The 25,675-nt window shown below is 34.4% G+C and overlaps 2 protein-coding genes across 4 annotated transcripts; one reads left to right on the top strand and one right to left on the bottom strand.

Annotated features, from left to right (window-relative positions):
• Positions 1-6,517: 6,517 nt before the first annotated feature.
• On the top strand, positions 6,518-22,797 carry LOC125868126 (glutamine--fructose-6-phosphate aminotransferase [isomerizing] 1). Of its 3 annotated transcripts, XR_007446706.1 has the most exons (12): positions 6,518-6,775; positions 10,666-10,838; positions 12,619-12,727; positions 14,562-14,707; positions 15,445-15,609; positions 17,830-18,184; positions 18,292-18,542; positions 18,619-18,733; positions 18,841-19,096; positions 19,169-19,337; positions 22,069-22,218; positions 22,559-22,797. XR_007446706.1 is itself a non-coding variant. In XM_049548730.1 (11 exons), the coding sequence occupies exons 1-11, from the start codon at positions 6,565-6,567 to the stop codon at positions 22,150-22,152; spliced, it is 2,034 nt and encodes a 677-aa protein (XP_049404687.1). In that variant the 5' UTR covers positions 6,518-6,564; the 3' UTR covers positions 22,153-22,518. The 3 variants fall into 3 exon arrangements, 2 of the variants coding, with proteins under 2 accessions (XP_049404687.1, XP_049404700.1); XM_049548730.1 differs by lacking the exon at positions 22,559-22,797 and having other exon boundaries at positions 22,069-22,518; XM_049548743.1 differs by lacking the exons at positions 6,518-6,775; positions 22,559-22,797 and having other exon boundaries at positions 10,729-10,818; positions 22,069-22,518.
• A 1,867-nt stretch (positions 22,798-24,664) lies between these two features.
• Positions 24,665-25,641, bottom strand: LOC125868141 (uncharacterized). Its single transcript, XM_049548755.1, has one exon. It carries the CDS (start codon positions 25,556-25,558, stop codon positions 25,058-25,060), a length of 501 nt encoding a protein of 166 aa, XP_049404712.1. The 5' UTR covers positions 25,559-25,641; the 3' UTR covers positions 24,665-25,057.
• Positions 25,642-25,675: the final 34 nt, after the last annotated feature.

Genomic DNA, 25,675 nt, shown 5'->3' with positions numbered 1-25,675 from the left:
CCCCCCCCCCCAACCTATGCCCGAAATCCCAGAGACACACCTAACATTTACTAAGGTCCTATTACCTCCCCGAACTTAATTTATCTATAATATTCTACTCCTTTTCGGCCTACGTGGCACTATCCTCGAAAAAAACGTCAACATGCGATGGGCCCACAAGACAGTGCCACGTAGGCCAAAAAGGGGTAGAATATTACATATAAAATAAGTTCGGCGGGGGGGGGGGGGGGGGGGGGGGAGTTTGGGGAAGGGGGTGGGGGGGGGGGGGGGGGGAGGGGGGGGGGGGGGGGGGGGGGGGGGGGGGGAGTAATTGGACCTTAGTAAAGGTTATGTGTGTCTCTGGGATTTCGGGTATAGGCTGGGGGGGTACTTATGCATTTTCCCAACTTAAAATGAAAGTTTTACTTTTAAGCTAAATAAGATTGAAAGTTTTATTTTTAAGTTAAATAAGATGAAAGTTTAATTTTTAAGCTAAAAAAGATGAAAGTTTTATTTTTAAGCTAAATAAGATGAATGTTTTATTTTTAAGCTAAATAAGATGAAGATTTTATTTTTAAGTTAAAAAAGATGAAAGTTTTATTTTTAAGTTAAATAAGATGAAAGTTTAATTTTAAAAACACACAACACAATCATGGAAATGCACATATAAAAATATTTAAGCTAAATAACATGAAAGTTTGATTTTTGAGAATGAATAACCAAAGTTTGCAAAGAAAATGTAAAAAAAAAACTTAAATAAGGTGGAGGGTATTTTTGTAAACAAACAACTTATTATTAAAAATTATGCAATGGATATAAGTTTGAATATGACAAACCAAACAAGCAATAAAAACTACTCCCAACATAACTAATTCCAGTATAATTTATCCCAGCATAACTTATCCCAACATAACTAATCTCAGGATAACTTGTATTCAAACCAAACGACCCTAAACTTCGTTAAGCCTATCCGCTCATTTGTTCCAAACCAGAGTTTCTAGTTTCAAGATCGCGCTTTTAGTACGCGTGTGGTGAGATGTTTCAAGCCCGGTATCTACTGATTTTGTCATTCCTATATATGATTCAAAGGATTCACCAGCTATAGGGCAGTTAGCGCATACATCAAGTAAGGGCTCGTAGGCTACTCATGCCAACCACATGCTAATTTCATAATTCAATGGCATTTGTAGAATCTATGAGTATCACTAGGATGCCATAGCGGCAAAGTAACAATGATGGTAGCAACTTAATTTGTTTTTTATTTCTTTTTTTATTGAGTATTTTGTTCTTCTTTGAATGTATATAATTGTTCTTTATTATTGATATATAGTGTTTCTTCGCTTTGTTTTTTATGTTGATATTTTTTCAATTTGTTAATTATTCCTATGTAGGTGTTTGCCTGTACTTCGAGAAGAAAGGAAAGGAAAGAAATTGAAAAGATGTGGTGCAGGAAACATCGAACATAATTTCAAAAATCTAATCATTTTCTTAATTTTGACATTTTTCTCTTCAAATGGATACACTTTTTTAACTGAAAGGATAGCTTATAGATTTTTCCTATTTTCACAACCCGTCTTCCGATGTAGAAAGTCCAGTATACCTCCTCCTTTAGTTCTATCTCTTTTTGCTATAGTGGAATGTGTTTATTTGAAGGTGAGAAATCAGATATGTGCATATATAGTTGTATAGTATTATAAAGAATCTACAGAAAAAGGCCTAAGATCCCTTTTTTTTCTTTGCAATCAATAACTCAAGGACACTCTCATTATTTTAAACGTATATCACTAGCTCCGCACACTTCACTGCTTTATGAGAATCTTGCATACTCAAGTCCATAATTTTATTGTATGCCACCATCATCTGAACAAATTTTGTACGATAACATTTTAAATTAACTTTTTAAAAAGTTATTTCAAAAAAAAAATTATGGCATATATACTCGAATAATCAAGTTAATATGCAGTGTAACCTATGTTATGTAAGAAACTTGATGGTCATGTTGATAGAGTGAATGACTTATCATTTTCAAATCGGAGAAGGGCATAAAATGTCCATCAACTATTTGAATTGGTACAAAATTACCCTCCATCCACCTATCGGCCCTAAAATGCCCCTGACGTCCACCTTTCGGCTCAAAAATAACCTTATGTGTTATGTCTAACAGATCATAGTCATTAGGTGGATGGAGGGTAATATTGTACTAAATCTCATAGTTTAAGGGCATTTTAGGTCCTTTTCCGTTAAAATAATTTGAAATTATTTAATATATAAGCTCACATGATTGAATTAATTTTGAATTTCATAGTAAATTTAAAGTTATAAAAAGGTTAGACATCTACTCTCGACACTTCTCCCGCCCCAGCACTTCACTTCCTATCTCTTCCAAAAAAAATTCTATTTCGATCTTGTCCACCATTTCGATTAGTTGGGGTAAAAATGGAGTTTAGTTGGATCCCTATTTATGAGTTGGGTTACGTTATAATAAATTGGGGTTGATTTAATTAATTATTTTTTCAATATTAATTTCAAATGTATCGGGTCAAAATATGAATCATTAGTATTATAGAAAAATAGATTTTTAAAAACTATTATTTTTATTATTTATTTGAGAAGGATTTAAATTTGGACCAATCACATTAAGCAATATAATAAATAAATATTTAATAATTTTACTTTAAGGGAGCTATTAAAAATAAGGGCAAATCTGAGTCAAAGGATTATCATCGAGGGTATTTTTGAGCCGAAAGGTGGACGTCAGGGATATTTTAGGGCCGATAGGTGGATGAAGGGTAATTTTGTACCAATTCAAATACTTGAGGGGCATTTTATGCCCTTCTCCGTTTTCAAATCTATTGATAAAATAAAATTTCCAAAAAGAGAAGAAATGAATGACATTGCATTTTGTTCCTAGACTAACATTTTTCTGTAATCGTGTGTGGTAGATTGATGATGACACTGACATATGAACTACTACTACTTGATTCAAAATCTCTGTCGCTTTGAATTCTTTGAGAAAAAAATTCAATGTAATTTTTTCATAAAGTATATCATGTTCTAGGAACTAACTAAGCTCCTTAATTCTGAAGGACAAGATGTATATAGTAGTGTCATATTTTTAAAAAAATTATTGAATATAGATGTTTGAACCCACTCTTGGAGTATCATATAATTCAATGATGACTGGGTGCACCTCTCTACGTGAGGTTAAAAATTTGAATTTTATATGTATCTTGTTTTATTTTTCTTTCTAAAATTAGATAACTCCTCTCTAAGTGATTATTGATAGCACTTTTGGTATTTCAATTAATTTTGGACCTATAATATTAAAATTTTAACGTTTTTTTTTTAGTAATAAGAACCTAAATGTCAAACTGATCAAATTTATATCTTAGATCAACCTTTTTGTAATAGTGCACCCATCGTTTCAAAATCCTGGATACGCCTCTGCTGTTAGGGTTTGACCCTGATTTCTTACCTTATTTAAAGTTTATTTTTATCTTGATGGAAAGTCAAAGTATTACTATAACACTTTTACTTTTTCTGAAAGAAAAAATATAATTATCTTCCATATTTGGGTTATTTCTTGTTCCGTTGCTACCGCGGACTTTACGCAATCGATCGGATTTGATGGATATCCCTTCAACATAGGTCATCGAAAGGATCTTAGAGACTCACCAAAGTACGAAAGTCAGGATCTTTTCATTCTTGGAAGAAAAAATTGCAACTTTATAAATTGAAGATCCATCTTTTCATACTAGAATACACGTTAACACACCATAATAATATTCACAATGTAGTCGTTTAAAGAGTTTTATTTATAGGGAGATTTATTCTCTCAATAGTTTTAATATTTTTCTTTTAAATTAGTTTTCATATAATAATATTATGTTTTTAATGTAAGTTTTTTTGTCATCTAATTTATCACCGTCTTGATTTGTAATTGTAAGCTTCCACATAACGCCATGATTACTTTCAAACTCAACAAGTGATATAATAGCACATGGTTCAACGATCCAATAATCCAATAGTTAAACGAAGTTGAAGACTTGTTCAATGCGGTTTCAGATCAATTTGCAATTAATGTGATGATAATAAAGATTTTTGTGCTATTACATGTGGAGAAAAATTTCAAATGTATTTTCAACAATCCTTTTGCTCATCCTAAAAAGAAAAATCAATTTTCAACCCATGCTTACTTTAACGCATGAGCTCCAACTGTTAATCCTTGCAAACTTTTAATACTCAGGCTCCATTTTTAATTCATGCATCTTACTTTCAACACATTAACTCTATTTTCAACTCATGCATATTACTTTTAACACATGAGCTCCACTTTCAACTCATGCATACTACTTTCAACCCTACTCCTAACTTTGAATACACAACTCTAATTTTTAACCCCTGTCAATTTTTAAATCATGGTAAACAACAGTGATTCATGAAGATTGTGTGAAGAAAGAGGATCAAGATTATTTTGTCAGAGGGCTGCCATGGATTCCTCCTAGTTTCTTTGTCTATCTTTTCGGACTCAGACATTTCATAGACTTTAACTTATTATTTTCTTGGCAAGGGTTGCATCTCCTTTTTCTAGATACTTTAGAGTTTTGGCACTTCGATTTTCAATTTATAGGGGTTGTTTTCGCATAGTTATTTTAATGATAATTGATTGAGCTTATGAGAATTTGATCCTTTCTTTGTTTTAAACTATTTTCCTAGTGTTTTATATAATGAGTTTGCTTTTTAATAATGGTTGATGGCTTAGAATAGGGTTAATATTTAGTAATTGGTTCTCCCACTGTAAGGTTAGTGAGAGTGTCACTCACAATGATCTGGTCGTCACATTTAGACTTTTAGATAAAAATGATTTTTTTTTAATAATAATGGTAATAAAAAAATAAGGGTAGTTTGCAATATGCTTAAGTCAAGTGGGAAACTATTGAAAAGCCACTTGACAAACTTTAGAACAAAAGTTGATAAATATTATAATAAAAGAAAGTTTGAATTCTAAAATATACCATACTTTTAATAATTTTTTCATTAGCTTAAAAATAGAAATCACAATTGATGAATAGGTCTAAATGAACTCTTCCTATATCATAAATTTATTTTTTCAAATGTTTTAAATCTGTTAGACTCACCAATGCAATAACCACTTTTAATGACAAAATCTCATGGAATGTAGTCTAGGTAGAAAATTCAATAAGCCCTTTTGATATGTAGGACTCTGCCAACCTTTGAACTGCAAACTCAAGAATAATTATGAAGTTTAATGATTCTATAACATAGAATTGAAGAATAGGGTCATGAATTTTCCACCTATAATTCCCAAGTTCTATACTTTGTGTTTTATTAATATGATTTAAATAATAATTTCTTTCTCGGTTACTAACTTTAGGATAAATTATATGAGGATAGAGGGCGGAATAATTTGGGATTTATTCTTGAATAAAATAATGAAAATGATAAAAACATCCATGAGGTGGAACAATTTGGGATTATTTATTTCAGAATAAAATAATGAAAATGACAAAAATATCCATGAGTTTCTCAATCCCTCTATATATTAAAGTGAAGGATATTTTTTTAAACAAACAATTTCTTTTTACAACAAACTAAAGAGTCAATAATAAATAATACAAGAATAGCTAATTCGCATAATTTGTGTTCAAAATCAAACGACCTCCAAAACTAATAAGACCCGCTCTAGAAAAACATACAAAAACCATAGAATTAAATGAATAAGTTTGGCTTGACACACAATTTAATCATAAAAAATATATTTTAAAACTTGGTCTTATAGATATGTTATAGTAACATTTTTGTGGCTATCAAAATTTCTCATAAATGAAATATAAGAATGTGTCTTTTTTTCCTTAAATGAATTAATAAAAAAATAATGTCAACTAAAGTGGAATTGAGGGCGCAAATCTTAAAACTATCCCATTCATTTTAATTTATGTGACATATTTTAAATTTTAAAATTTTAACAAATCTTTCTTTTTATCATAATTTTAAAAAATATCTTGTTAATAATTTAAAAATGTTAACTATTCTAACTTCAAATATATACATATTTTTTTTAAAAAAACTTATTTTTATCTACGTTCATATTCAAAATTAAAATTTTTGACTCTAAAAAAAATGTAGCACATAAATTAGAAATAAAAAATTACTTATTTATAGGGGGTGAGACTATAATCCTAGGAAAATCCCCCTCTCTTTTGACTTAAAAGAAGTCATCAAAGACATTAATGATAGTTTAATATGGTATCTCTTTATTTGATCAAATTGTTAATTAATACCATATTTACCACATTCTTACATTTTATCAAAAATAAATCAAGAATAATCACAACTCATAGTGACTTGTTAAATTCCTATTAGTTGGAATGATCTGTTTGAAATCCCAATCATCAAACAAATTGAAGAGTCAAAAGTCAAATTTCTTCCTCTTTCCCATGTGCTTTCCCCCCCTCTATTATATACCATACTCCACATCACTACTACTATATATATTTATTTCTCTATTTTTTCAAATCAAAATCATTTTTTCTTTTGATTCAATCAAAAAACTCTCCAGAAAGTATGTGTGGAATATTTGCCTACTTGAATTACAATGTTACCAGAGAGCGAAGATACATCCTTGAAGTTCTCTTTAATGGTTTGAGGCGTTTAGAGTATAGAGGCTATGATTCCGCTGGAATTTCCATTGATTCTTCAAATCAAACTTCTGATCCTCCTCTTGTTTTTCGTCAAGAAGGAAATATTGAATCGCTTGTCAAATCTGTATACCACGGTAACCGGAATTCTATTTTTTTTTTCGTTTTTTTTGGGTATCATTGTGATTTGTTTCATGCACTGATCTGTGTGATCTAAAATTGAGAATGTTACGGTAGTTTATTGATGAAAGGTTTTAACTTTCTGGGTTTATATTTGTTTTTTTTTTTTGTTAATCATTTGTGCTCTGATCTGGGTAATGTTTTGTTGTTTGAATTTTCTGTTAGAAGGTATTACTGTAAGTGCTGGACGAGAAGAAAAAGGTGATATATAAATAGTGGAATACTATGATAGTTTGTTAAGGAAAGGGTATAATTTTGCTGGATTTATGTTTGTATTTGTTTGATAAATTTGTTATTAGAAAAGTAAATTCGCACTTCTCTAACTCATGATCAGTTTGTGTATGATCCCGTTTATCTGTTACTCCCTTTGTTTCAATTTTTGACTTGATACGGAGTTTAAGAAAGTGAATAATGCTTTTAAATCTTGTTGTTTTAAACATGTCATTTGGAAATTTAGAATTAAACAGTTGCCAAAAAGAGGAAGAGACATTCTTTTTGAAACGGACTAAAAAAGATAACAAACTAATTGAAACTGAGAGAGTATATGTTTCATGCATCAATTTTGATGCTTCTTTCTTCTTCTTTTTAATTTTTTTTTTTTAATCTTTTTGATGTGTTGGAGAAGTCTGGGATAAGAAGGAAAGGTAAAGAAGGAATGATAAATAGTTCTAGTTCAATTTGTTATTAGCAACTAATATTCACACCTCTGATTGGCACTTCAATGAATTATGGTCAGTTGGGAAATGTGGTGGACCAACTCAGTTGGCAGATGCATGCTTATAGGAGCAAGTGAGGCTAAATATGTTATCGTAATGTGCTATAATGTATAGAAATTAAGAAGTACAGTTGCTGAGAGATAGTGGACTAGTTCGATTAGAGATAGGAAGAATGATCTTGAGTGGGATGGATTCAAATATAAGTGATACATCTGCAAGATAACTCTAAAATTGGCTAAAAATGATCATATGTAGAAGTCTCTGCTTTGGTTTAACGGAAAAAAACGACAGCGCAGAGTCACAATTTCAAAACCTGTTGTTGACTAAAGCCTGGTATTCAAGTTGGAGGAGTGTAGAGGGTGGGTCAAGATTCCCCCAAGTTACTCAACCGTGCACGACAGACTTGTTTAACCCACATAGATATCTTGGTGATCCAAAAATAGAAGAGGAAAGAAAACAGAAAAAACGATTATATATAGACGAAGATTATTTGGTGGATTTTCAAATTTCTTGTTTCACGCCTTTTGCTTTACTGACATGCTTTTTCCAACACCCAATATGACTTGTTGGATGTGTTCCTTATTGTTATTTGCCGTTAATTTTTGGTTTCATCTAGAAGTAATTGTTATTAGTGAAGTGTGCTTACTTTCAGTCTATGTCATCAAGCACGTTCTCACTTTAATGATGCAATATATTCTTATCTTGGAGATAAATTTATCGATGTTTGTTTGGTTAAGATGCATAATGTTGATTACGATTCTTGCGTGAACATTGAAGCTCATACTTGCAAAATCTCCATAGATTAAATGGGTCATATATTCACTTAGATACACACATGGTCAAATTCTCGACAAAGGGGACATTTTCTTACTTTAACTCCTTAAGCATATTGAAGAATAAACAAGCCAACAGTCGCCTCTTGAGATACCTAGTAGGTTCCTTTGCATGGTGTGTATGAAGTGAAACTTTTCCAAGAACGCTTTTCATGGACTAAAGCAGGGATATTCATGATATATTTTTTTGAGAATTGCGGTGTATAGGCCAACTTCCGTGCATCTTGACCAATTCCACGGGATACCCGCCACCTCCCACCAACAATAGACACCAGGTAATTCTGTCCACCAAGATTAAGACAAATGGTGAGAAGTCACCTAGTGTTTTTGTCTCGAACCTGAAACCTTAGAGTTCTCAACCAGGATCTAATTCTTTTCCCCCCCTAGGCATATGTAGGGACTTATTAGCTCTTGTCCTCAGACTAAGAAATTAGGCCTGTAATGGTTTAGATTAGTTCTAGTATTTGGGATGATGTAATTTAGTATTGTTAAGCGGTAGAGTAAATGAAAAAAAGGAGAAAAGTACCGCAGCCAAGGGTGTGATCTAGTGGTGAATGAAGTGGTTTGAGAACCATGAGATCAAATTTAAATCTCAATGGAGGCAAAAAGCACTAGGTGATTTCTTCACATCTATCCAAGCTTTGGTGGACAGAGTTATGCGGTACCGTACTGATGGGAAGTAGCAGGTACCCTGTGGAGTGGGAAGTGTCAGCCGTCAGGTACCCTATGGAGTTAGTTGAGGTGCGCAACATCACAATTATCAAGAAAAAAAGAGTAAGTGTTATCCACTTCCAAAAAAATAAAATAAAAAAAGTGCAGTTATATTGTAGAATGTGTGGATGCACAATAAAAGACAGGTGTCACTATTTAACTATAATATGGAAGACTAGTGATAGTCTTAGAGCTGATTGTGATCTTTGACACATACTTTCAACATGATTCAGTTCCAGCAAATATGGAGAGAGTACGGGACTCAAGTTGAATGTGATGCGAAGTTTCCTTCAATACAGCCATCTTTTGAGCATGATCCTAGATCTTTTTATGCAGATTTAAGCGTTGTCCCCCCCCCCAAGCTGTATGCCCTTTCCACATTCTTTTAATTAGAAAGACCTTCCCATTATATTATGCTTTCGCGGCATAGTTTGACAGTTTGCTGAGTACATTTTCCATGGTATTTAGCAATTGCTATGTTCCATGTTGGAACTACCATCACCTGTTGTGCCAAATCTTTTTAACTTTAACTCCAGGCCTTTTGTACAGCTGAGTGCATTTTGCTTGATATTGAACAATGCCTGTGTTGGACTGCTGAATCTGCCAATCTCTTGCTGCCACCAATGTTTTGCGATATTACGTAAAGAAGTGCGAGAAGAGGTTGGTGAACTGGAAAAGTCAATCTCTCTCCTTAGGAGGAAGATTAACACTAGTCAATAGTGTTTTGGGCTCTATGCCTACCTATATGATGTCCCTTTTCCCTATCCCTGATGGGGTCATTGAGAGATTGGATGTTCCAAGAGGGACGGGAATAGTGAAACCAAGAAATTCCACTTGGTAAAATCGGATGCACTGATTGGGAGTAAACAAAAAGGGGGTATGGGGGTCAGGAACTTAGGAACTTAAAAACTCAGAACCAATGTCTTATGATGAAATGGCTCTGGAGATTTGCTTCTAGTGAGTTAGCTCTCTGGAAAGAAGTAATCCAGCTGAAGTATGAAATGGCAGATCATTGGACCACCAGAATGGTCACTGATACTTATGGGATCAACCTTTGGAGGTCCATCAGAAACCTGTGGCCAAAGCTTAGAGAAAATTGCAGCATAAGAACAGAAGATGGCAGGAAGGTACTTTTCTGGGAAGACAAATGGTTAGATCAAGCCCCCCTAAGGGATACCTTCAATGATATTTACACCCTAAACCAACAACAAAGGGCCACCATGGCTGAAGTCTGGTCAAATCAGGGATGGAATTTGAGCTTTAGAAGACCTTTTAATGATTGGGAGATTTTGAGGTTAGTTGAGTTCTACAGCAAATTGGAAACCTGTAACTTGTCGTGGCAGGTTTCTGTTTTTGTGGAAATAGAATACAAGTTGTTACCTTCTCAAAAAAAAAAAAACATTCTAAAACACTGATCATTTATGATTATGGGTATCCTAGCCTAGGAGGAAGTTGTCCTTTTCTTAGATCAAAATGTTTTTAAACTTCCTTAAACGTTTCTTATTTGCGTCTGCTTTTACATTTACTCTTAAAATTCCAGTGATCGAGTATCATTTTCTGACTCTAACATTGACTTCACTTGCTCAGATGTTGCTGCTACAGATTTGAATCTCGAAGAATCATTTTCTGTTCATGCTGGAATATCACACACCCGGTGGGCCACACATGGGGAGCCTGCTCCTAAGAATAGTCATCCTCAAAGTTCTGGTGCTGGAAATGACTTTTTGGTTGTGCACAATGGTATTATCACCAATTATGAGGTTCCTAACTTATCTCATGATATTCTTTACATTCCGTTATTAGTTCAATTGCTTATTGGTTACTCTCAATTTCAGAGGCCGAATATCCTCTGGATGGTTAATTTGTGGTTTCTAATCACTTTCTATTCATTCCGTAGAATGGTGTGTCAAATGATAATCATTTGGTTATTGTGCATCTGTAAGATTATTGTTTATACTGTTTTTGCTATGTGCCCCATATTCTTAGTAATTCACCTTTTAGAATATGGTGTTTATGTCTTCATCAAAGAATATGGTGTTTATGTCTGAATCCTGAAAGATTCTCTAGAAAGTTATATTAGAGGAACTATATCCGAGTTGACTAATGTATTGTTACCTTGAATTTCTTTGTGTGCTGACCTTATCTTGTCTAGCCCAACTTTGTTAGCATTTTCATGTAAAATCTGTTTGCTGTTAAAATTTAGAGTTATCATGTTGAACATTTGAAATTACCAACTGTATGAATGTACGAAGTTGAAAGAGGCATTACTTATCAAAAATAAAAATAAAAAAAAATAGAAAAGGGAAAAAGAAATAATGAAGTTGAAAGAGGCACTTATCCATTCTTGATAATTTTGAAGTTATTGGACAGTTACTGTACATGTTCATATACTTTTGCGTTCTGCATCATCTGAATTTAGTTAGTAGAAGAGAAACTGATACATTCAAGTACGGGATATCCTTCGTTATTGTCAGAAAGCAGTTGGAAGGAAAGAATGGTACTTTCTGCTAGTGAAGAATATCCCTTGTAGATCATGGCATCATGCAGCCCAGAGAAAAATGCACTAGGTGGATATAGTATTATATTCTGGCAATATGTCCTGGTTCCTTAGTTAATCTACTTTCCAGCTTTTTCCCATCAACAGTTTACTTAATCTGGTTTGGTGGTGAAGGCCATGATACAGCCAGCACCATGGGCAAGGTCATATACTCACCATTAAATACCTTTTCTTAATTTGGAAAGTCTGTCCAGATTAGTCATGTGAGTCTTATTATTGTGGGGAAGCTCTATTATCCATACTAAACCAACTGATGATAGCTGCAGTTAGATTCGTTACTATGTGACATCCTTAAGCAACTTCTGGAGATGAAGAGAGTATCAGAGGTTTAACTCTTTAGGAAGAACAGTTACCATATTGTCTGATCTTTCTTGAACCGTACTGCTAATAGTTTACAGGATTTGTACAAGAAAGTGGACTTAGACTGGTTACATTATATAACCACAACCTGAGAAGTCTCTGGATTATGGTGCTAAGCGGTCTTGCCAGACAGAATCCGATATTACTTAATAGTGTGCTAACTACAGTTTTATATTTATTTCCACCAGGATCTAATTGTTTTCTTTCACGTACTGGCAATTTGCCCACATTGTTTTTGGCTGCTATTTCTGTCTGTGGGAAAATTTTGGTTTTCCTTTCATTGAGCTGCACACTCATTTATTTTTCGTCTTAACTGAGAAATGAGTTTGGACTTGAAAGATGTCTGCTGTAGCATTTTTGGTACTGATCATTTGATATGTTAGATTTGGTTACTTGAAGTCTCTTATTTTGATCTAATATGTTGTTTTGAAGTTCCTCTTTTCAATTTTTTTTTTGTGTGGAACTGCAAAGTCCTAAAATAAAATAAGTAGGCACGTTCGGTTATGTCATGTCTCAGTCATTTCCATTCTCTTATGCATATAGGTATTTCTTGATCAGTTTTATCTGCATTAGGTTCTTGTGTATGGTGTACTTATGCATTTCACGGTCTTTTGATTCTCCAGGTATTGAAAGAGACCCTTCTCCGACATGGTTTCACCTTTGAGTCTGAAACAGACACAGAAGTAATTCCGAAGCTTGCAAAATTTATCTTTGATAAAGCTAATGAAGAAGGTAAGTACATTGTTACATCCAGTTGACTGCTCGGAATACATACTTCCAACTCTTCTCAGCTAGTCCTCCTTTTTCCTTCTGCTCCCTTGACCATGAAATCTGGGAATAACATGGCCACTCATTGTTGTGTTCCCTGGGTTTGCAATGTTTGCTTCAAAACACATTTCTCTCTAGGTACATCTTTAAATGAACTTCTGAGTAGATCATTAGCAATCTGTGGTGATCTGTCTAGGGGTGATTATACACAGCAAAGAAATCTGCAGCCAGACAGTAACAAAGCTACGATGTAGAGGAAGAGTATTTGCTAGTAATAAAGATCAAAGGCGGCTAAAGTCCTGGAACCAGAAAGTACATGAAAAGAGAATAGACCATGAAATTAATAAAGCAGCCACTGTTTACAGCTAAGGGCTAAACCCTATAGATACCTAATACAAAACTAAACATACACTACACAGGACTTACACGACAACTCAGATGTCACGGTCTTAAAAAATTAAAAAATTAATAATATCAGTTAAACTCCCAAAAAAAAGTGATAAATTTATTGAATGGGTTCTCTTGTTTCTATAGTTTAGTATTAAATTGGCTCTGCTGTTTCCTTTTTCACAATTAATTATTATAGCATCAAGTTTCAAGTAGCAATAACTCTTGAATGCACTATCTTTATTCTTGGGCGTCTTTTCTCTTGCAAGATTGTAAATTTGCTTCTTTTCTCAAAGAAAGAGTGATAAATTAATGAATAGGCTGTACAATCTAGCTTGGACACCACTATAATGGGTTCTCCTGTTCTATAAATCAGCCTTAAATTGTCTCTGCTGTTTCCTTTCACAATAAATTTTTATAGCATCAAGTTTCTACTTTCTAGTAGAAAATTTTAATTCTTGAATCCACTATCTTTATTCTTGAGGGTTTTCTCTCTTGCAAGATGGTAAATTTGCTTCTTTGTGATGCTTTCTTTAAAGTAATCTTGCTATACTTGAATCTTCTTCCTTACCTCCCCATTAATCAAAGCCTTTCATAGCTATGGAATAGTTTTTGTCATAGAGAGATCTTGCAATGTTTGGTATCAATGTAATCATTGACTCTTTGTGCCCCAAATTTTACTTGGCTTCTTCTTCTTTCTTTTTATTTTTTAATTATATCTTGTCCATCTTGATTTGGTCTAAACTTTCTGCTAATGACATAATTAAATATCTCTAGAGTTCAAATTTATGTATTTAACTGCACAGTATTCATTGATCATGATATGATATTAATTCTTTGAACTATCAGTTCTAACTATCTTGCTTTTACCAAGTGGATGATCTATCATTTCTGTTCTCCATATTAGTCAGAATTAGACAGCTGTAATATCTCCATTTTGTAATTTGTCTCTCTTGTGCCCGTCTTTTCCAATGATTCAACTCATTGGATTTCTCCGTTAATTATTCTTCACAGATGCTATTTCATATATCAGTCACCTGAATGCATCAAGGATAAATATATCATTCTTTGCTTTTCCTTGACCATTCCCTTCCTATAAATCAAGTCAGTGCAGAGTTTGTTGGTTGATTTATTGGCCTGTAGAAGTTCTGTTCTCTCTCTCTCAATGAAGCTGCTTGGGAGTTTGAGAAGCTTTTCTTCGCAACCACACCTGATGACTGAATAGCTTCAGAGATCTTTGGTTATCTTATTCTGATAAATGAATGCAGTTGCATTTTAGCCAACTTCTCCTTAACTGTTTTTGCTGGAGATTCTGGAATGCCTTTCCTAGTTTAGTTTGTTTTTTTCCTCATAGAGCATAAAAATCTTGATACGGTTCACCAGTAGAATAACTGTTAGACTGTTGTCTCAGGTGATCAGAGTGTGACATTCAGTCAAGTTGTGCTTGAGGTAATAAGGCATCTGGAAGGAGCCTATGCTCTCACATTTAAAAGTCGACACTACCCAAATGAGTTGATTGCTTGCAAACGTGGTAGTCCACTTCTTCTTGGTGTAAAAGTAAGTTAACTTGTACAATGGATGAATCTGATATGTGGCTGATATAAATCTTTTACATCCCCTTTGATAAGAGTTTATGTCAACAAAAAAGATGCATTATTCAGTGCTTGTCAATTTGGAAATTTTTTAGATTAGACCACTATTGTTCATGGCTTGGATCTTGTGTTTGATAAGAGTTTCTGTTTACAAAATAGACATTATTTGGTGCTTGTCAAATTGGAACTTTTCTGGATTAGACCTCTATTGTTAATGGCTTGGATCTTATGTCTCTTATACAGCTGCTACCCTCTTGTTTTGTTCAACCAGTATGGATATGCAAAACATCTTCGAGTTATCACACAAAATTGAGAGTATAGTCTGATTCTCACAAGTTCGTTTTTTGCTTTGTATCAGTCTCACATTTTACCAGAAGAAATCTAGCTTAAGACCTCTCCTGCCTTTTAACCACAGAACTGCAAGAGTGGTGTGTGACTATTCAATAAAATGAAAATCAGCCTGTAGTACAAAATACTTATATCAGCTTCTGTATGTACAAACTCGTATACAAGTTTGACTTATCTTGGATTAGGCTATCATCCTATGGTTTTATTATGTAGAGCTGACTGCAATTGATCCATTTTGGATCTTCCATTCGTATTGGATATATTTTCACCTAACTGGTCATTGGAAGAAATTTACTTGACTGTGCAATCCATAGGCTCACAGGTTAACAAGTGTCTAAAATTCTTTGATTCCAGGGTTTGGAAGAAAAGGCCTCATCAGGATCATCATTTAGTGATGCTAAATTTCCTTCAAGCAATGGACAACCAAAAGAATTATTCTTGTCCAGTGATGCCAATGCTTTGGTTGAACATACTAAAAAGGTCTTGGTAATTGAGGATGGAGAAGTTGTTCACATCAAGGTACTCCCTTATTGTTAATTTCTCCATCCAAAGCTATTTGCCATTAGTAAATGGAGCTCATTACTACTAAGCTAACTTTGAATACTATTTCCTTCTAATTTGTTTAGCTTTCTCTTTTTTAATATACCACCTCTTCATTCTAAACATAAAAGCTTAATCTTTGTTGGTTTCTTCGAAGATGCAGTTGAAGGAGGTTCTTTTCTAGTTAATATTATTGTTGTTATAATCTCTTCTGTAAATTATACCCCCTTCTTCATGGTTGTTCCTAGGGGAGTCAAATGGGCGGGTTGGATTGAAATTGGAGATGTTAAAATGGGTTGGATTGAAATTGGAGATGTTAAAATGGGTTGGATTGAAATTGGAGCTGTTAAAATGGGTTTAAATAGAAATTGGGTTGGGTCATGACCCGCCCAAGTTTACTTTGGGCTCAAATGGGCTAAATATCGGGTTGGGTCATGACCCACCCAATTTGACCCACTTAATCTCAATCATTTTAACATATTGTTATTTAACTTTTATAACCACAATTTGAATTTCCACTCAAGAAAATAAAATAAAAAAGTTACAAATGGATAGATAAATCCTAGAAGATATAAAATAGATAGTAATTCATACCTTCAATATAAGAACATACATTGCATTAATGCAAATAAAGAGTCTTAAAATGGGTTGAAATTGAAAATTAAACTGGGCTCAATTGAAAGATTCTTTAAAAATGGGTTAAGGCTTGAATGGGTTGAGATTGAACCCAATTCAAATTATCTTGAGCTAACCCATAAAATTCTGGGCGGGTTGAGTGGGTTACCTATATTTGGGCTCAATTTGACACCCCTAGTTGTTCCCATTTACAAGGCTGAAGGATTCTCTCTCTCTCTCTGTTTTCTTCTTCTTTTGTTTTTCACAGATAAAAATGGGATTTACTTGAACTTGTTACACAAATTATATTTGGATTTCTTGACTTGTATGGAGTGGGTTGGTGACTACATCACGTGGGCCCTTTTCTCTAGTTTTGGAGAAAAATGGTATTTTGAAGCTATTCAGGGACTTGGACAGAGTGTAATGAATTCCATACACAATGAATATTACCAGAGAATATGAAGTAAGGTAAGCCGAAAGCTACAGAAGATAGTGCCAATGGATCACTCAAACAACAAACACTATGCATCAATCCCAAATCTAGTTTGGTGGGCGAATGGATCATTCAAACAACAAAAACTATATCATCAATCCCAATCTAGTTTGGTGTTGGCTGCATTAATCCTTGATATCCATATTACTCAATTTGAACCCATTTCATTCTAATACGGATACCGAATATTTTGTCTTGGATCAAATTTCACACTTCCCTACAAAATTGGTTGCTAAAAGTTCGTAGCAGATTGCAGTGGTTTACTGATTTCCCCCCTTTTCCTTCTTTTAGTTTATTTTTTATCATCACGAGTATCACCTTTTAGCTCCATAAGATAAATGAATATTACATGGACGTCACGAGATTATGGTGTCTAAATTCCACCAGTCCATAGATTAGGTGCAGTCTTTTGGGCGAATAACATGATAGATGTAATGTAACTAACATAATTGAAATAGGATGCCTGAAATGGAGTAGTAGAGGAGTCTTATATAATATAGAGATAACTATCAAAGAGAATGGTAAGTCCTATAGAATAGTTGAGAGACTAATCATACTATACAGAATAGTTGAGAGACTAATACTATACAAAAGTAAATATAGAATTTCCAAGGTTCAATACATCTATAAAATGAATTTACTAGAAACATGGATGCTACTGTCATAAAAGATAGAATGAGTTAGTGAGCATTTGGTGCATTCTGATACTTAAAGTGGGCCAACAATTGGGAAGCACATTCATGACCTGTTGAACTACGGCTCACATGGTGTTTAGGGCTACAATTTTCCATCTAGAATATAGTTCAGTGGGTTTAGACAAGCTATTAGAATCTATAGCTAATGTCTATGTAGGCTGTGCAGGACTCTTCATCAAGTATTTTGCAGCATGTGTAGAACTCTGCATCAAGTATTTTGCAAGCAAGCGCTTCTTTCACATTGCCATGAAGGGCTTAAAAAAATCCCGAATCAAGAAATATATGCACATTTTAAATAGGCGAAGCACTTAATGATCAATATATGCACATGACCTTTTTTTCTTCCTTGTTCATTATAGAGTGGGCTTCTATAACTTTTGCTTTCTGATGAGTTAGGATGGAGGAGTGTCAATTTACAAATTTGACAAGGGTAAGAATGGTGGTACTCTCAGTAGACCTGCTTCTGTTCAACGTGCCTTATCCATTTTGGAAATGGAGGTAGAACAGATAAACAAAGGAAAATATGAGCACTACATGCAAAAAGAAATCCATGAGCAGCCAGAATCTTTAACGACAACTATGCGAGGGAGACTTATACGTGCAGGATCATGTAAAGCAAAGACTGTGCTTTTGGGGGGCCTGAAGGATCACCTCAAAACCATAAGAAGAAGCAGGAGAATCGTTTTTGTTGGGTGTGGCACAAGTTACAATGCAGCTCTTGCTGCAAGATCCATTGTGGAAGAGCTTTCTGGTTAGTTGTTAATAACTCTAATGAAGTTGTTTTGATCTCTATAGCAACAGATAAGGAGTAGATTCTAGAGTAGCTTTGGTTTCACTAGTTTTATTTCTCTAATTTAGGTATTCCTGTAACCATGGAGATTGCCAGTGATTTAGTGGACAGACAAGGGCCAATATATCGAGAAGATACAGCTGTCTTCGTTAGTCAATCAGGAGAAACTGCTGACACTTTGCTTGCATTAGAGTATGCTCTGGAAAATGGTGCATTATGTGTTGGCATTACAAATACTGTTGGTAGTGCAATTGCTAGGCACACTCACTGTGGTGTTCACATAAATGCGGGCTGTGAGATAGGAGTTGCAAGTACTAAGGTAGGTAAATCACAGTTTCTTGAATTTTAGTGGTCACTTTTAGCATTGGCTTCTCAATTACCTCTTTGATCAACAGGCATACACGAGCCAAATTGTTGTGATGGCCATGTTAGCTCTTGCAATCGGAGCTGATACACTCTCAAATCAAGCAAGAAGAGAATCAATAATTGATGGTTTATTTTACTTGCCACGTGAGTTTTTACTTGGTGCTAAAATTCTTGTTTCTAATTGTCCTTAAATGTATGGCATGCTCATGGTACTTGTATGACCCTTTTTGGGTACGTTAAATGAATTTCAGGTAAAGTGAAAGCGGTGCTCAAGCTTGATGAAGAAATGAAGGATCTTGCTAAGCTGCTAATTGCTGAGCAATCACTTCTTGTTTTTGGAAGAGGTTACAACTATGCGTCAGCTCTTGAAGGTGCTTTGAAGGTAAAGGAGGTGGCACTCATGCACAGTGAAGGAATACTTGCTGGAGAGATGAAGCATGGCCCCTTGGCTTTGGTTGATGAAAATCTCCCTATTGTAGTAATTGCCACCCGTGATTCTTGTTTTAGGTTAGTCTTTAACTAATAATGAGATTTCACGACTGTGAATGCCAGCTTTTTAACAAATTGGTTGGTTTGCAGCAAACAACAGTCAGTCATTCAACAACTTCATGCACGGAAAGGTCGACTGATAGTTATGTGCACAGAAGGAGATAAAGCATCTGTTTCTGTTGGTGGATCGTCTCGAGTAATTGAAGTTCCACAGGTTGTGGACTGTTTGCAGCCCGTAATTAATGTAGTTCCATTACAGGTAGTGGTTCTACTCTTCTTTAGGCTTACAATTCAGTGAAATAAAAACTTTTAGGGGTCGTGTGTAGAGTGTATTAGCAAAAATAATGCATGCATTAGCTTTGTGTATTAGTAGTACCTTGTTTGGTACACTTTTTTAAGCTATGTATAACTAATGTTAGTTATACACTCTATTGTGTATTGTGGAGTGTATTACTAACACATGGAAATCCATGGTATTAGTAATGCAAGGGAATTTAATGCATGGATTAGCGTGATTAAATACCCAATTGTCCCTCAAAACCTTTTTTATATCTTTTCCATCATATTTGTGGAGGGTATTTTTGTAAATAAATAGTTTTTAAAAAATTATGCAATGTGTGCTATTTTTAATACACCAAACCAAACAATGCGTAAGAAATAATCTTTGCATAACTAATGCATGCATTACTAATGCAAGCATTATTAATATACTCGATTTAACATTATTTTTATACACCCTACAAATGACCTCTTAGTGACTATTGGCTGACAACTACAGAGAGTCAGCATTCTTCTTAGCCCTACACATTTTTGTTGTGAATACGTTTACTTTTTCTATCGAAGCCTCTTTCTGTGAAGAATTTATTTTACCTTGGATACATTTGCTGTTTCCTCATGATACAAAAGCTATTGCTGACCTAAAATTAAGAAATATAATGTGTAAACTCTAACAATTTAAGCTTTAATTGAGGCTGTTGACACAATTTAAAATGATATCAGAGCAGATAGAGGATGTTTGGGGTCATGCCACCACCATTCTATGAAATATTTCCACACTAGACCTGAAGCATTCAAGCACGCATGAAATCGATGTATTGCAGACCTAGGATATATAACTAGTTATGCCAATTCCCAATAGTTGAAGCTTTAGACGTGTTGGTTCACACAAATCAGTATAAGATAAAGCTGCAATTCCCTTTTCCTTTGTAACTGTGGAAATTAAACTGCTGGGCATTATACAGCTTGACATGTGTCTATTAGAGTTAGTAGATTGTTAGACAAATCTACTTCCTCACCAGGGATGGGGCAGATCTGGATTCTGTGTACCAATATGTCTGCTCTTTGATAAATTTTGGACTGCATCTATGAACTGGATTACCCAACATGATGGTAGACGAACTGTGATAATTCTTTTAGATGCATATGAACTCCGCATATTTTCGTTGGCCTTTTAGTTGCCTAGAATATATCAGGAATACCACTTGAAAACTAGAAGCATGCCAATTGTTGTAAGCATCTTTCAATGTGAAGCATATATAAATTTACAAATAGGGAAATTAAGCAATGCCGTTCTGTTTATTTGACTCCTAACATATACTTCTTATTGCTTTAGATGGATTGGTGATGATTTTAAACCTTAATGCATCTAAGTTTTGATCTACTAATCAAAACTTGTGAGCTATGGCACTCCTAGGATATCTTTTAGTAGGTTACTCTATATAAATCTTATTTTAAATGACGTACAATGATGCAACGTGCCTCAACCACTGAATAAAATGAAAAGAACACTCACTATATGGCCAATAATGAGCTGGTTCAAGATGCAAGCCAAATATGTGTACATCTAGATGTACCGTTAAACTAAGATAACTTTGACCTTTCCGATTACTTTGAAGTGGGTTTTTTTTTCAGTTGCCTATTTCATTATTTTAGCCAAAAAACGAAATGGTAAGTGTACAGTGTTTACCGTTGAACCTTGAGCATACATTTAATTGGAATCCACCTGAAATATTTAATATTTTGTAATTCTTTTGAGTTGGTATGATCTGTAAAGTAATGGAGCAACAGTTCTTATATACTCACCCAGACATTGCGCGTGAGCGCGCGTAACACTTTAGGAGTTTGTTTAGGGTTCTCAAAAATTGAAAAAGTTATGGTAGGTAACTTCTCGAAAGATTCAACATGAGAATCATCAGGTCCTTCAATATAAACACTAAAGCCCTTTTTAACATATTATATAGCAGGAGGGGAAATAAGGTGCCACGATCATAACTTTTCCACTTAATGGTTTTTATTCTGTAGCTCTTCAATATTGAATATCCTTTTCAAACTTGCTTTGAATTGTTTTATTTGAGCTGAGGGTCTTTTGGAATCAACCTCTCTGCCTTCACAAGGTAGGGGTAAGGTTTGCATACACAGTGTATGTTGTTGTTGTTGGTTTTTATTCTGTAAGTACTTTATGTATTGTTTTCCCACACTAGATTGGCTGCTGTATTAACCATTGAATGCCATTAATTGGCAATATTTCTATCAATCTTTACCTCTTACACTCTTACTTGGTCATTGCTTCATATCATGTCAATCAGTATTTTTAAACTCTACTTTGTGAAAGCATGCTAGGGGGCAAGAATCACTCAAGACCATATGCAATATGATAGACTAGCATTAGTTCTTATACCATTACCTGCATTTTTCATCTTATTCTAAGTTCAAACTCCTTGGAGAAAAAAAGAAGTTCAAACCCCTCCCTACCTCCTTTTTTTCTTACTTTGCCTCCATCTTTTCCCTATTTTGGGAAATAGAGGAAAACTTTGGCGTGTTGATCAATTTACTGGCTTAGCAGAATTCACTGGGATTTCAGTAAATTCTGTGAAATTTCCTGAATCTGATAGTTGCTGCACATCAGTTTTCCTTTCCTCCTTTTATTTAATTTCTGTTTGAGATTTTATAGTCAAGCTTAATTATTGTCTTGTATTTGTCGTCTGTCTCAGTTATTGGCCTATCATCTTACTGTACTGCGTGGATACAATGTTGATCAACCTCGCAATCTTGCCAAGAGTGTCACAACGCAATGAGCTAAACATTTTCAAAGTCTTCCGCATTCAACCTCTACCACTTGATGACGACAATTTGATCTACTGGTACAGCTTTTGACTCCTACTACAGGTCGCATTGACCCACGATATAGCTATAATTCACTCTGTAACATCTAAATTCGTGTTTGTTTGGTAACATATTTAACGTAACAGTTCTGTTCTTATTAGTGGTTGGTATGTAGTCGAGCTAATCTTGTAGACTAAGAACTAGATTCATTTTTGATTGGTTACGATTGTTGTGACAATAGAGATGATAAATTGCAATTTTATGAGTGCATTTCAGGATGACTAATCTGTAATGTTGTTCAAAATCTGCAATGGACTACCAATGTGATGTTCAAAGTTCGGAATGTATTATAGTTAATGACCTTCCTTTCAAGTGCAGATCTTATACCTGAAGTCTAAATACAATTAAGGCGAGGGCGGAATAGTGCATATGTTGGCTAATCGTGTGGCTTTGTCATTCAACTGAAGATGCTTGTTCTCCAATTTGAGCTGAGGTAGTTACTTGACTTGAGGTCCCATTGGGATGAAAAGTCTTAGTAAAACCTAGTTAAATATAGCAATTTCCTTGCTTGTTTGGGTAACATATGATAAGAGGAATGGATTATATCTGTTTGACACTAATTGACTCAGGAGTTCACTCGCTAAACTAGTTTTATAGTTTGAAGTTGTTGAAGAGGGGAACTGGAACAACAGTAAAAGTTATCCTCCTCCTGCATGTGATCTATAGGTCATAGATTCAAATCATAGAATCAGCCACGGACTACAAATAGAGTATCCTCCTTTTAGAGTGTCTAAACCTTTGAAGGTTGAGTAGTTGCTGCATCACACACCTATCATTATATGATTGATCCCGAATCTTTCATAAAAATGATCTATGGCCCTAGCCCATCTTATCAAGATCCCAAATGGGGAGGGGGCTGGGCTGGTGGCAGGCCGATAGATCGAGGCTAAAGAAATAACAAGTATTAATAAAAATTTAAGAACAAGAAAATACAAGAAAAATACCAACTAGTATTCCAAAGATGGAAAAGAAATATGTCTGACTACCTACTAACCTTCAATCATAATTCTCGACCTCCGCATCCCCTGTCAAGGGTCATATCCTCGGTGATATTGAAGTTATGTCATATTCTGCCTAATGAACTCATGCCAATACTTGGCCTATCTCTACCCTCCTCAAGCCTACTACAACTAACCTTTCACACCTCATTGGAACATATGTTCATTTCCTATCAATATTGCTCGAATCATCTCAGTCTCACTTCCCGCGTCTTATCCTTTACGGGATCCACTCTTACCTTATTCCGAATATTGTCATTCCTAATCTCATCTCTCATGATATGCCCACACATCCATCTCGACATTCTCATGTCTTCCACTCTTCTTCTTGACATGAGAGCTCTCGAGTGACCAACACTTTGTCCCATATAAATAGTCGATCTCGCTAACACTTCGTAGAATTTGCCTTTAAAATATTGAAAGCAAATTCACGTTGCACAAAACACGAAATGTGAACCTCCATTTCATCTAACCCACCCCAATACGATGTAACATTCTCGTCAATCTCATTATCTTATTATCTTGGATTATTGACCTTAGGTACTCAATTATCCTTTGATTGATTCTCATCCCAACGCTTCACACCAATGAAGCATCACAAAAGAAAATTTATCTAGTGTACACAATACAATAACCACGTTGGAGCTAGCGTATCACAAATGAATTTTTTTTAATTTAATTTTATCAAAAAATTATATTGTATATATAAGGTTAAAATTGTTATTTTTATGTATATATATATAATAAATATTAAATCTTTTTCATTTTCTACAATTACTTTTTTATATTTTAAATTTTATTAGTAAAAATTCTGATTGCGTCACTTGTTACCACTATATACAGTCGATCCTAGTATTAACTCTAGGCATAACATAAGCAAGATAAGTTCAGATTTTTTAACTCATCCTGTTACTACAGTTGGAAAACATCAAAAAATTAGTTAGCAGTCACATTTTCCTTACTTTGTCTCATTCGAAAAATGGGAAAGTGAACTTTTCCATTTTCTTTGAATTTTTAAATTCTAGCATAAAAAAATCACATTGCCTCATAGAGTAAAAAAGAATTAGAATAAGAACATTATTATAAAATGTGAGCAGAATGAAAAATATAAACAATAGACATAAAAAATATAATATCGAGATATCTTATTCAAATATCTTCAAATCATATCTTTCAAAAGTAAAGAACATCCTAATTTATTGGACAAAAAATCACCTAAGGATTAGTACAATGTTACAAAAGTTGAGCCGAACATTAATTAGGTACATGTTTGGCCAAATGCATTGAATTCATAACAAATATCTATATCTATGAACTTGTATTTTTTTCCTTCAATTTATTTTATATCATGCTTAACACATAGTATATCGTTTTTACTAATATTATAATTGTTAATATCTATGCCATTTTAAAAAATTATATGAATCAACCTTAAATACAAGTGCAACAAACGAGTTCAAAAATCAATCTTATCACAATAAAAATAACAAAGAACCCAAAAGGGATAAAAACTTGACTAATAACTCACTTAACCATATAATAAATTGAGTGATTTGATATAAATATCTCGCGTTCTATTTGATTAAATTTCAGATATATTGGGAAAATTATTCCTTTCCTCCGACCAGACGTGAAAATACTGAAGATTACAAACCCCATAACTATTCTATTTTCGAGAACTCTGAGTAACTCAATCGATTAACTATCTGAACGATTACTTTGTTGGCGAGATTTTAGAATCCCAATTATCAATGTTGACTTGTATGTACAAAAAACCAAAAGGAAAAGAGATAAACCAAAGACCTCTGGATTTCTTCTATCATTGCAGAAGAAGGCTTCTACTATCTGCAACTTCCACATCTTCATCTTCTTCATCTCCACAATTGTACACAGATTCAATCACTAGAAGCAGTTGATCATCCAGATACCTCTGCAACAACATTGTCTCTTGACTTTCATCTATACTACCTTCCGCTCCCTCACACCGTCCCCGCCCATCGCCGTCGAATCTCTCCTCCGATTTCCAAGGCGATCGGCTGCGGCGGCGATAGCACAGACGGTAGCAGATTTCAGCAGCACAAATGATAGGGCAAGTAGCACAAAACAAAGGAAGAAGAAAAGGAGAGCAGATAAAGAGACAGAAGTAGCGCCGGAAGCGGCGACGATTTAGCCAAGAGGTGAGAATCATCGTGGAACGGGAAATCGGAGATGGATTTTGAATTGTTGGGCGATTTTCATGTCGAATTGGGAGCAAATTGTGGGAATAAGGGTTGTTGTCTTTGTTGGAGTTGAAAGAGAAACAGTACCACCAGTCCCACATGACTTTTCGATTGTCGTATGCATAATCAACGTGTAAAGGAAGGGAAGATGATAGCGATGGAGAGACAGAGAGAGAGAAAAAACAAGTGTGACATGCTCGTTTTCTGACCTGCTTTGT

The sequence above is a fragment of the Solanum stenotomum genome, chromosome 1, assembly GCF_019186545.1.
Source record: "Solanum stenotomum isolate F172 chromosome 1, ASM1918654v1, whole genome shotgun sequence".
In the NCBI taxonomy this organism is placed as follows: Eukaryota; Viridiplantae; Streptophyta; class Magnoliopsida; order Solanales; family Solanaceae; genus Solanum; species Solanum stenotomum.
This window is presented reverse-complemented; position numbering and strand designations above follow the sequence as displayed.

Coding starts and splice junctions, on each gene's coding strand:
- LOC125868126 (XM_049548730.1), top strand. CDS start 6,565: ATGTGTGGAATATTTGCCTACTTGAATTACAATGTTACCAGAGAGCGA. Junction 10,839..12,618: donor GTATTATCACCAATTATGAG/GTTCCTAACTTA, acceptor TTGATTCTCCAG/GTATTGAAAGAGACCCTTCT. Junction 18,734..18,840: donor TGGTTTATTTTACTTGCCAC/GTGAGTTTTTAC, acceptor AATGAATTTCAG/GTAAAGTGAAAGCGGTGCTC.
- LOC125868141 (XM_049548755.1), bottom strand. CDS start 25,558: ATGTGGGACTGGTGGTACTGTTTCTCTTTCAACTCCAACAAAGACAAC.